At 36.5% G+C, this 12,000-nt stretch overlaps 1 protein-coding gene across 8 annotated transcripts in view; it reads left to right on the top strand.

Annotated features, from left to right (window-relative positions):
- Positions 1 to 4,345, top strand: part of INPP4B (inositol polyphosphate-4-phosphatase type II B) — a 166,376-nt gene extending 162,031 nt beyond the window's left edge. For 5 of the 8 annotated variants that reach the window (XM_077814444.1, XM_077814449.1, XM_077814450.1 and 2 more), the window contains one exon: positions 4,213 to 4,345. In XM_077814444.1, coding sequence (XP_077670570.1) covers positions 4,213 to 4,345 — 133 coding nt within the window. Of the gene's footprint in view, positions 1 to 2,767; positions 2,943 to 4,188 lie in introns of those variants that run through there. The other 3 variants (XM_077814446.1, XM_077814447.1, XM_077814443.1) reach the window with 3 other exon arrangements.
- Positions 4,346 to 12,000: the final 7,655 nt, after the last annotated feature.

The raw sequence follows: 12,000 nt of genomic DNA, 5'->3' as shown, positions 1-12,000 counted from the left end.
GACATTATATCTTTTAAGCAACAGAACAAATGGCTTTTATATATATTCCTGTTGATGCACACACATAAATCCTATTCATGCTAATGGGAGCTATACAGACCTCGATGAAAGAACAGAACACAACACTGAGGCACAGAGCAAAAAACAGAGCAGAATATACTAAATAAATAAAGGAGTCACATTTCTGGAATTAAAACATGCAAATCACTTCACCCACACCCACTTAAAATAAATTACAATAATGTGGTAATTTTACTGCAGGAGGTGTTTGGCTCCCCTTGAGAATGAAGTTCTTCTACTATAGGACAACTAAAGTGCAGGCAGTGCAAACTGACCCACCAGTGTATTTCAGCTCTGTTCCGGTTGGACCATTTCCAAGGGAAAACATCATCTAGTCTCTGTCTTTAGCCTTTCTGCTGAGATTGAAAAGTAGAGCCAGTTATGAAGATGGTGGTGAGTTATCCAGGAGACTGGCTGAGATGTAAGTTTGGATGGAGACGTTTCAGAGTAGCAGCCGTGTTAGTCTGTATTCGCAAAAAGAAAAGGAGTACTTGTGGCACCTTAGAGACTAACCAATTTATTTGAGCATAAGCTTTCGTGAGCTACAGCTCACTTCATCTGTAGCTCATAAAAGCTTATGCTCAAATAAATTGGTTAGTCTCTAAGGTGCCACAAGTACTCCTTTTCTTTTTGGATGGAGAGACATTGGTGAGAAGTAAGAATGTAGGTCTGTGATTCACTGGCATGAAGATGGTAATTGAAACCATCAGGTCACCAGCAGATGAAGTCACCCAGAGATAGGAGGGAGCCAAGGAAGATTTGTGGTGTTCCCATGGAGACTATGCGAAGGGAAGAGAAATTAAAAGGCAGCACGCTCCAAAAGAATGTCGAGTATGTTAAAGCAAAGCAAAATGCATTGTGACCTGCACAATAGAGAGATACTGAAATTACCATCCTGAAAACAAAGAGATTGACATCAGGTTAGACAGATGTAGAATTCTCTAATAAATCTAAGTCACAGCACAGCCTAAATCAGCATAATTTACTGTGTCAGCTTAATTTCTTAATAGTTTCTGTATAAATTTAGACTCATAGGCACTTGAAAGCACGAGACCAAGGGAAGAAGATAATTTAGGGCATTTCATACTGAAATGATTAATAGCATTAAGGGCCCTGTCCTGCTCTCATTAAAGTCATCGGGAGTTCGGGCCTTTACCTTTTGCTGTTTAGAATAGTTTTGGGAATCCTTTTTACCCATTGCTGTAAAGGAAAGAGTTGAAAGAGAAGAGAAAATGGAGCATTTAATTATTTCTTTGGATTTTTCCAGCATAATTATTTTGTGACAAATTTTGGCTAGCCCCTTTGTGGTACCCAGCCATAATTTCAATCTTTGCCTCCCTTTAGTGCTGGGCCTAACACCTTTGTGAGTATTAGTCTCGCTAATAATTGTTTGATGCATTATAGTTGTAGCTGTGTTGTCCCAGGGTATCAGAGAGACAAGGTGGGTGAAGTAATATCTTGTATTGGACCAGCTAAGATATTACCTGACCCACCTTGTCTCTCTCTAATAAGGCAATAAGGAAACAGGGACTTGGTTCTGCTATCCTTCTGCACAAGCCAACTGCAAAAGGCAGTGCATGCTGTACTTTTCTAAGGGGTACTACAACAGCTGCAGTCTTTTCACCCCACTCAGGGTAGTGCCATAATAGTCCTGTATTTTCTTTTCAGTATCTTCTTTCATGATAAACGACATACTAGTGGTAGGTGTGTCAGAAAAATGCTCCAGTGCAATCTGACACATCTGGCTTTTCTTGACCATCCATTCATTTCCCTTGAAACTGCGGTAGAATAATTGTACTCTCTGGTGATAGCGAAAGAGCTAATTTCATTTTTAACTGTACCAGTTATCCTTGCCCAAGGGAAAGCCCTTACCAGGAGTCCTGAGCACATGCAAATATAACTTTAATGGGGTTGAAGGGTTTAGCTAAAGTGTCCATATTGCATATTCCACTTACCTAGATGATATCTGGAATAGCTACCAAGTTTACAACTGAAAAGTTTAAAAGTCATTTGACGGTATCCTTACTGCTCTAATACAGAGACAACACAACTTTTAAAGACTCAGAAGAACCTCACTGTAGTACAGATTAACCCACAGTTGATTTGACTGAACAAGGTACAATGCCCTTGACCTTTGAATGAAACATTTATTTAGCTTATAAGGTTGAGTTAACAGTGCTGCTGAGTTTGTTCAAAAAAAGGTTAAATTTGTTCCAATTATTTTTTAAAGAGCCAAAAACACACCAAAAAAAATTGAATTGTTTCAAAAAGATCCCATGTACAAGAAGCAGATAGTGAAGCTGGAGTGGACTAAAAAAATGTAAGCACCACAGAGACACCACAGTGTTCTTGTTTTCCTTTCCTAAGCCATGCATTTATTCATTTATTTCACTACATATCAATTCATGTGTTTGTCGTAGTCACAGTCCAGTTCATTTCATTTTTGTTATTAAGAGCCTCTAACCTGTGAATGCCACTTAAACACACTTATAAAGCTTTTAAAAAAATAATATACAGCTAGTTAGCTAGTTCACTGTGCTTCCCATTTGAGTGCAGAACAGAGTAAAATGTTTGGAATTATTTAGCATAAATCTGCTACATCAACTGGACATGTTTAGTGTCTCTTTGTTGTCAGAATACCTAAATATTGGCTTTCTTTGCTATTTAAATGCTATTCTATTTGTTCCTAACTTCCCCTGTTTAACAGCAGACAAACCCAGGGAGCACTGAATGAGTCGGATGATCCTGAGACAGGCTGTCTAACTGATAACAAGCCAACTTCTCGTCACTTCTATCCTGTCGCCTTGCTGCTTGTCAGCTCACACTTGCTGGTTGTGTGGCTTATCTTAAGTCTTGCTTTACTATTAGCCAAATATCAATAAACTTCACTTGTGTTCCTTTCTTTTCTACAAACAGCAACAAACTAACTTAAAAATAAAATAATTATGCTGTAATATTTCTACATTTTCAGACCCACAGGATTTGTCTATAGGATACAAGTGTCTAAACTGTATAGTGTTTTCATTTATTTTTTCTGATATCTAAGAAGTATACTATGCATTAAGTGAGTTAATTTCCTCTTTTTGTTCATGGTAAAGTTTTCCCTCTTTAACTAGCTCAAAGAAAGATCATATATATGTATATATATTAGTGTCTCTATATCAGACAAATTACAGGATCCTGAAAGCTTGAACCCCACCCCCCCATTTCCAAACTCCTATTCAGTCTATCAGTTAAAAAGGTCAAAAGTGATTTTGCATAATACAAACTAACCCTGAGCCAAGAATAATGGATGGGGCGGTTTGTCAGATTAATTTTCATTGTGCTGCTTTCATTGTTGTTTATTCGCTGATGGAATCTTCTGTTTTGTTTAACAAATAGGTTATGTTACTACATTCCTTCAACTAACCCTTTTCTGTCAAGTAACTATATGGAGGTAGAATGAGTTATGTTTTGTAATTAAATTAACCTGTTTGTAACTGTTGCTTTGGTTGCTTTTGCTTTCAAGACACTTTTATATTCTTTTTAACAAAGTCTTGTTTGTGTCTTGATGCCCCACTTTGGCACTTGTGACTTTTGTACTGTATGTGAACAAGCATCCTTCCTTTGTTAAGAAGAGAGTTGGGTTAGGCTATTTGGAAAGCCATTTTCTCTTTTTTTTTTTTCATTGCAAAGCTAAACATATTGAAATAAACTAGATATGAAAATTTCCTTTACAAATCTATAGGGCCAGACTTAATAAAATGCCTTACTCCTAGAAGCTTCGTATTTAGGGCTACATGTGGACTTTAACATGTACAGTAAAGAGTATGAAGGAATATTGTGAAAGGATTTAAAAGGCAGATATATTTCTAAAGTTAGCATGGAACTGTATCATTAAATAAATTATTTAAAAATTTTTACTAAACATTGATTAAACCTTAAGGGCAAATATAAAATTCTCATCATCTATTTCTGAGGGCAATAACTGTATTGGGGCTGGCCTTGGATTTAATTTTGTAAGATGTATCATCACTTGTGGAAAAACAAAAATGTAGAGTTGAATCTTTTGTTATTTTTACTTCAACTGTTGCTGAAACTCTGCAATGAAGAAATAAAACATATTTATTTATTCCGTGTTTCATGAAGTTGTACTTTTTCCCCTTTCACCAGAGAAGGATGCCGCATAGAGAATGTACTGAAGAATATCAAATGCAGAAAGTATGCATTCAACATGATACAGCTGATGGCTTTCCCAAAGTACTACAGACCACCAGAGGGGACATATGGAAAAGCTGATACCTAAGTTTATAATGTAATAAGAAACACACATCTATCCTAATTAGATAATATAAAAATTGCTGTTTGTGTGTCATGAATTGGGAGTGTGTAACAAAACCAGGAGTTATCTTGGTCAGCTATCAGTGGATCTATTTTAAATTAAAATAACTGTAGTCCATTACTATGAAAGAAAACCTCAATTATTGTCTGATTAATGCTTGAGTGTTCTCAAAACCAAGTATATACAGACCTCGATGCTAGGCTGTAAAGAATTGGGCGTCTCAAGTAGCTTCATGGAAGACCAAAAAGGAAAATGCAGATTGCTCCAGGAATTGATGTTAGTGATTTCATAGGGGGCACTCTGAGTCTATACTGGTGCTATTCCTGAGTACTGTGTGAAGTGGCACCATCCTGCTGGAAGTGATGTCTTCTGCATCAGGCATAAAACAGAGATCCCGGTCCCTTGTTGTCAAAGACCCCCATGGCATTCTTTCCAAGGCGTGTTAATCTTGGTCTGTTGGCCATATTTAAATTTGGTAATTACATTCTGCTTCTCTATAGAAGTTTGGTAATTGCAGCTTGTAATTTGGTAATTGCATTCTGCCTCTCTGCAGTTCCGGTTGGATGTATTATTCTTGGCATTCTGTGCTAGAGTCAAATCCTACTCATTTTATGTATGTGTTAATCTCAGTGGAGTCAGAGGGGTTACTGAGGTGAGTAAAGTGACCCACATTTGCCCCTTAGACTTTACTGGGCGTTCCTGTGCTTCATTTTAGTGCTGGGTGATGTGATTCCTATGTATCAGAGGCAACGTAGCTCTTTAGGATGGAATTACTTACATGTACAGTTTTGTTAATTTTTATACAGCACAAAGCCCAACACAAGCATAACAATGAGGGTAAATACTCCTTAATCTGCTACACTGTGGCTAGTTAGCTGATTTTCTATCACATGTATAATGCAATATGTAGGCAAAGGCTACTCTTCAGCCCTAACTGAATTTTAGTGCCGTTGCCAGCTTTTGTCACTCCCAAATTTATCTTCTAGACATCACAGGGTTTTTAATCACATCAGTTAATTACATTCCCCCCCAACCAAAAACAAAACAAAACAAAAATCACTCAGTGATGACTGACATTTGTATAGCATCTTCACTTTGGAGATAAATTATTTAGGGCAGGAAGATAAGAATTTTATCCAAGTAAAATGACATAGGAAATTTAAGATACCGTAGGCAAAGTGTAATTACCAAATTCAGAATTTGGCCAAGATGGAGAGATTAACATCTGCCGCCCCTGTATTATAGGAGTCACAGAAGTACTGGGGCATAATGAACTGTAAAATACTCCTTTCAATCCATTGGGATCTGTTGTGTAAATCTGTATTTGTACTAATAAAATATATATTTAAGACTGTAATCCTGCACACATGCACGTGTAATGAGGAAAATGAGCAGCCATGTTCGTAAAATTTACACGTGTTCCTAAATGTTTGAAAGATGGGGTCTTTGAATAATTATTAAACATATGGGGTGAAATCCTGGCCCCAACTCCCATTGACTTCAGTGCAGCCAGGATTTCATCCATGACATAAATGTACTTGATGAATTTAGAACAGCTTGTTCAAAGCAGGTAACACTGACATTTAAATAATATTTTGGTACTTTTATGATTTACTCATACATATGACTTCTTTGGCACTGTCTTGTTTGATCATTGGATATGTATTTAGATTTTTCTTTTATTATATATTAAATACCCAATAGACCACAACGAGCCTTTTGCAGTTGTCACAGCATCTTCCATAAATACACTACGGAGATAAAATCAGACAGATGTGAACTGAAGGTCTTGCATTCCTTTCCATACTATATAATTTACTAATGGAGTTAGCCATTGCATTCTAATTTATAAATCTGTATTTGTATATGGATTTTTAACCATTATAGAACGGACTCATAGAAAGTCTTAATTCATATTTATTGAACCAAAGTCTTCCTAGGTATGTCACAATCTATCCTGTCAGTCTAGCTGCCACATTTGCTGTGATCTCAACATTCTTTTGGTCATGTTTACAGTTTAAAAAAAAAGTTACTGAATGTATACATTAGGGGCTTGAGCCTGCATTTCTCTGTAAAATAATCCTATAGAACTTCCGAGAAAATATAAACTTTTTATAGTATTTTTAAACCAATCTGCAAATTTCTATGGCAGGGGTATCATTCTCTGTTAAATTCTATAGGTTTTAGAGTAATTTACGTAAAACCCCACTGACTTTAATCCATAATAAATTCGATAGAAAGGGAAAGGAATGTTTCAAGATCTTTGTCTCTAGATTTTAAATCATAATGTTGTGACCTTTTAAAAACATTTGGGCTCTGAATTACTACTGCACCATGATCATATTGTGTTTAATTATGTCATTTTAAACAGTGAAGCTATATGAATCATGTGCAAACAAGGGCTTAAATTGCTGTAATAAACACTATTTTTACATACTTTTTAACCTTGAAAATCACCCACAATTGTTATTTTTAAATTGTTACCAGTTTGCTTCCCCAAATATTTTTTTAAAAACCACGCAGTAGTCCACAGTGAAACAGAACTGGGCACAGTGGTGTTTAGGTCTTTAAAAAATGTTGGTTTTTTTAGGCAAAGCAGAAGCTTTGGATGACAAGTTTTTGATTGGAACAAATATTTACAGATTCAAAGACCCACAGAAAACATGCTGGCACAACTTCAAGTATATCAGCATACACATTGCTACTTCAGTGCTGAAAACCCCTTTTCTGTTGAAATATTTCCTCTGATTTAGATTCCACAGGGTAGATCCTGACCTGGTGTGAATTGTTACAGGCTCATTGAGTGCAATGGACCTATGACAATTTACAAAAGCTGAGGATCTGTCTCCAAAACTGAGTTGTCAGCTAAGCATGGATGCAAAACTAAATATTCTTCAACCTGGATTTTTATGAATGCAAATAATCCTTTGCTGCTGTTACCAACTATAACATACCAACCCAGAACGGAGGGCCTTTCCAAAGCCCTGCACACCACTTAAAGGGTTAACAGAGGGCTCCGAATGCATATTGGAGGAGTAATTCTGAGCAAATTGATTTTCATGAGCAAACTGTACCATTTGCTAATGTGTTATTGAAGAGAACTGACTTATCTTAATGGCAGAGTCACTACAATGTTCAGACTTTGCACTGTAAAAACGTTTGTAAGGAATGAAAGCTTCTATTTTGAGAGCCAGTCTTTCAAGGGATAGAAAACAGCCATGTTTAATGTGTAGCTGGCATTTAAGGCCAAATTCTGCTTGCCTTACTCATGTGAATAGTCCCGCTGAAGTCACTGGTACTACAGTCCTTGCTTGAATAAGATCAACAGGATTTGACTCAGTGAAACTTGAGCAAAAGTGCTACCCACGTTGAATGTTTGCATAGCGCACTGTTATTTACTTATGTAATTTTTGTACCATAGGTTAGCATGGAAGTAGCAAACCAGTTTAAATTGTAAGAAAAGGGAAAAGCTAAATGCAACCTTAATATAATATTTTCTCAGTGATATCCGTAAAACTTCTATTCTTCAATATATGCATAGGACTGACGTATTGTCATTCAGGCAGGTTTTTTTCTTCTGCGATCTTCTTTCAGGGAGTTTGGTAAGAACATACTTTTAATATTTATTGTTTATAGTTTAGCTTTTATGAAATGATTAGAACGTAGAGAACATTTCTAATTCCATTATCTCATTATGTCTATATGATGCTGTGTGTATGTTGATGAAACATTACCAACACATGTACTGTAATGAACCAGCAGTCTAAAGAGCAGGCTGAAGCCAACAAAAGGAGCATCAGTAAAAGTTCTTTGCACTATGAATTTTAATGTCCAGATTTTTGGCTTCAATTGTAAGCAGGAAACAATTTTATATATATATATATATATATATATATAGGGCTCTCTTTAAATCCATACAAATCAATCCAAACCAAAATTGTTATTTTAAGCAAATTAAAGCCTGGCTGGCAATATTCTAAATCACCACTGATGTTTTAGGTGCCTGGCTGCGAAGAAGAGCAGAACATCATGTGTTTACATTTGTCGGCATATAGTATGACTCTTATTATACTTCAGGAAATAAGTTGATTTTTATTTTCAGTTGTAAGAGATGGTTTGAGAAATTCTGAGATCAGTTCTTTCAAAGTGGTAAACGTATTTAACATCATACGGTGTAATTGTTAAAGATTACACTGAAAAAATTCAATATAAAAAAGTTACTTGGTTGAGGCAATTTTAGAATTATTTCCCATCAGGTGACTCTGCTGTGAACTTAAACCCATTAGTTTCTATATTTATGCTTTTTTGCCATAAAGAGAGAGCATGTTGTATTGGCATTGCCATGAGATATGTATTGCATCTTGCCTTTTGTTACTTTGTGGTTTTTAAAAAGAGCTGTGCGTTCAAGCAGGTGTTTCCAATTGCAGAAAAAAGAAGCTTTAAATAATTTATTATTGTTTAAAAGGGAAAAATCAAATGGATCTGGAAGAGCAAATATTTTAAAAATCATCGCAAAATTGCTTCCTCATATATAAGAGAAATGGTTTTTCAGTAGCCTAGAGTATTGATTAGTATTCTGTTTTTCTTTAATCATATAACAGAGATTCTCAAACAGGGGGTTGTGACCACTCAGGAGGTCACGAAGTTATTACATGGGGGCCATGAGCTGTCAGCTTCCACCCCCAAACCTGCTTCACGTCCAGCATTTATAATAGCATTAAATATAAAGAAGTGTTTCTAATTCAGAAGGGAGGACACATTCAGAGGCTTTCTGTGTGAAAGGGGTCACTAATGCAAACGTTTGAGAACCACTGATTAATGCATCGACTGTTATTTGCTTTGTGTGTTCCTAGACAATGCAGCATATGCTCTAAAACGGTCATAAATTCTAAAATACCTTCCTTTATTTTTCCCTTTCGCCAAACACAATCTTCTGAATAAGTAATGTAGCAAATTAAAAGGAAGCTATAGTATATTACCAAAAATCCAAGACTGAAAAATTGCATTCACCCACACAAGCTTGAGAATCAGGACCTTAAAAAACCCCTGTTTGTGAAATCACATACCCAAATTCCAAAGAGCACACACACAAAACACCAGAAGTATGTGAGGGCAGGGAGCGAAGAATGGGGACAGGGGCAAGGTAATGCAGTGGGGGTGGGGTGGGGGGCGACAGTGCAGCTCAGATTGCCTTCCCTTAGCATGAGAGAGAATTAGCATCCGGGTGGTGGTGGTTGTACTTTTCCCAATTTGCATGCATATAGTTTTACCTTGTGTGCTTTAAAATTAGATGAAGAGGAGCCTGACGTTCAAATTTTTGTGAAAGTTAATTGTACAATCATAGGGTTACTGTGGTACTTGTTTTCCTTTTGTGTAGCTATTCCTGTGTAACTGTAATGGCCAAATCCTGCTCTCTTTAGTCAGTGTGACTACTTGTACGAGCAAGACTAACAAGCTTTAGCCCACAATGTGTATTTATTCAGAGAAACTGAAGCACAGGTAGGCTGCCCCAGCTCCTTCTATCTTTGTACTTCAGGAACTACCATTTTTGTTTGGTTGCTGTATGTAAGCCATATCCATTGTACACTGTGTGTATATTTTTATTTAAATAAATGTGACTTTTATTTTTTATGTTTGACTTTTTTGTGTTTGATTTTCATTTTTCATTTTCATGAATGTAACAGATCCTGTAAGGCTGTTGAATGCCTCCTGAGAGGGTTTTAGCTCCCATATGTGTCAATGGGGGCTGAGAGTGTTGAGTACTTTCCAAGATCAGGCTCCGAGAGAGCATGTAGCATCCAAGGATGTCCAGGATATAGTAGTAATAACACCAATGATGATGGATTAATATTTCTTACCTATCCCCAGTTTTACCACAGTTTTCACTCAAGAATAAGGTAGATTTTGTATCTGCTAGTAATAATTAATAAAAAGATCTATATCACTGCTGACCTGTGGGGGAATTATTCTATGAGATAGACATGCAACAAACTTCCTTTCACAATAAGGAACCCCAAAAATTCAAGCAATTGAGTACCTGTGCTGTGATTGGTATTTTAGCTCCATCGGTTCAGTGCCTCCTGTTGGACTCTAGATCCAAGGAAATAAATAAAGTTTGCTTTAGTTAATACTTAATTTGCTTCCTCCATTACTGAAGCTATGTGGTTTGTTTTCACAGTGAAAGGTAAATCCTTCCTAGCTGGCTAAAAGGTAATAGGAAATCTTGTTTTATCCTGTTTGATTACAGGATATTAAGTGGTTGCTTTATCTGCTAACAAAAATTGCCTTCCACATTCCTAAATAGTAGGATTAGTTTCACAGTAAAACCATTTTCTTTATACATTGTGCTAGCAATGCTTTTAATTTCTATACACTGGAAAATCCAGTGAGACATTAATTATCTGCAAGTTTCTTAGCTGCCTTTTGAAAGTGTCAGAAACTTATAGTGGTTGTTAGGGTAATACGTTATAAAACAGCTGTTAAGTCTAGGAATTCTGTGCAGTACTAATAAATATGAGTATCTTTATTTTTCATGTTACTTTGCCACAGCACAGACTTTATCATCCACTGAGATTATGTGTTGTTTCTCATGACAAAGAATGTAACAAATATAGAAAAGGGAGCACAATTCATCTTTCTAAAAGGCTGTAATAAGATAGTACAAAATTAAAGTGTGTTTGTTCTTGCCACTTCTCTTTTGTAAATTCTTTTTGGATGCATATAAGTAAAAGTACAAGTGATTTGAGTTGTTTGAACCAAAAGCTGCACCCAGTCTGTAGTGGCATCCCCATTGATATTGTTGGGAATGTTATGCATTAACTGAAGACAATATGGGCCTGCTCCCAGTAAAGTCAATGGGAGTTTTGCCACTCTTTTCAATAGGAAACTTATTGAGCCTTATCTGTGGCTCTGTCCTACTCGTGTAAGTAGTTCCATTGACTTCAGTGAGACTATTAACATGAGTAAGGAGAACGGGTTGTATCTGTTGGTGCACAATATCCTTGCTAAATCACCACATTCTGCTTACATTACACAAGTGTGCAGACCCATTGATTTCTGTGAGGGCTCTCCAAACCCTGCCCAACCCCTTGCACACAGATTCTGCTACAAGAGGGCCCTTTGGCCCTTGCACACAAAACTTGTCCCTAAGGAAATCAGGATAAGAAATGGTGTTTAAGGGCTAGCCAAGATAGTGCAGTTATATATTTCATAGAATTGTTATCTCTTGGCAGTGTTAAAGCTACCATATGGGGACAGGGGGATTGATGGGGCAAGGCTAGCTACAAAAATTAAGGATTGAAATATAACGTGAATAATGAAACTTGTTTGACATCCGTTTTATACTGTTGATTTTGGATGGTCAATGCTTGTGTAAGAACGTGTAGGAGTATTTTGTCTTCACGTGAGTATTTTCAGTTATATCCTTCCCCTTCATTAGTGATCCATCCTGCCAATGCTTTCTCTCAACATAGTCCTTGGGGATTTCTACTTGCACTTTCTTCCTGTCTGACTAATTTGTGGTCATTGTAATTTGCATGGTAATGCAATTTACATAGCTGACCTGGATAAAAATTAAAACAAATTTCACACATATGCCCTGACTGGCAGAGAAGAATTTG

The sequence above is a fragment of the Eretmochelys imbricata genome, chromosome 4 (assembly GCF_965152235.1).
Source record: "Eretmochelys imbricata isolate rEreImb1 chromosome 4, rEreImb1.hap1, whole genome shotgun sequence".
Classification (NCBI taxonomy): domain Eukaryota; kingdom Metazoa; phylum Chordata; order Testudines; family Cheloniidae; genus Eretmochelys; species Eretmochelys imbricata.
This window is presented reverse-complemented; position numbering and strand designations above follow the sequence as displayed.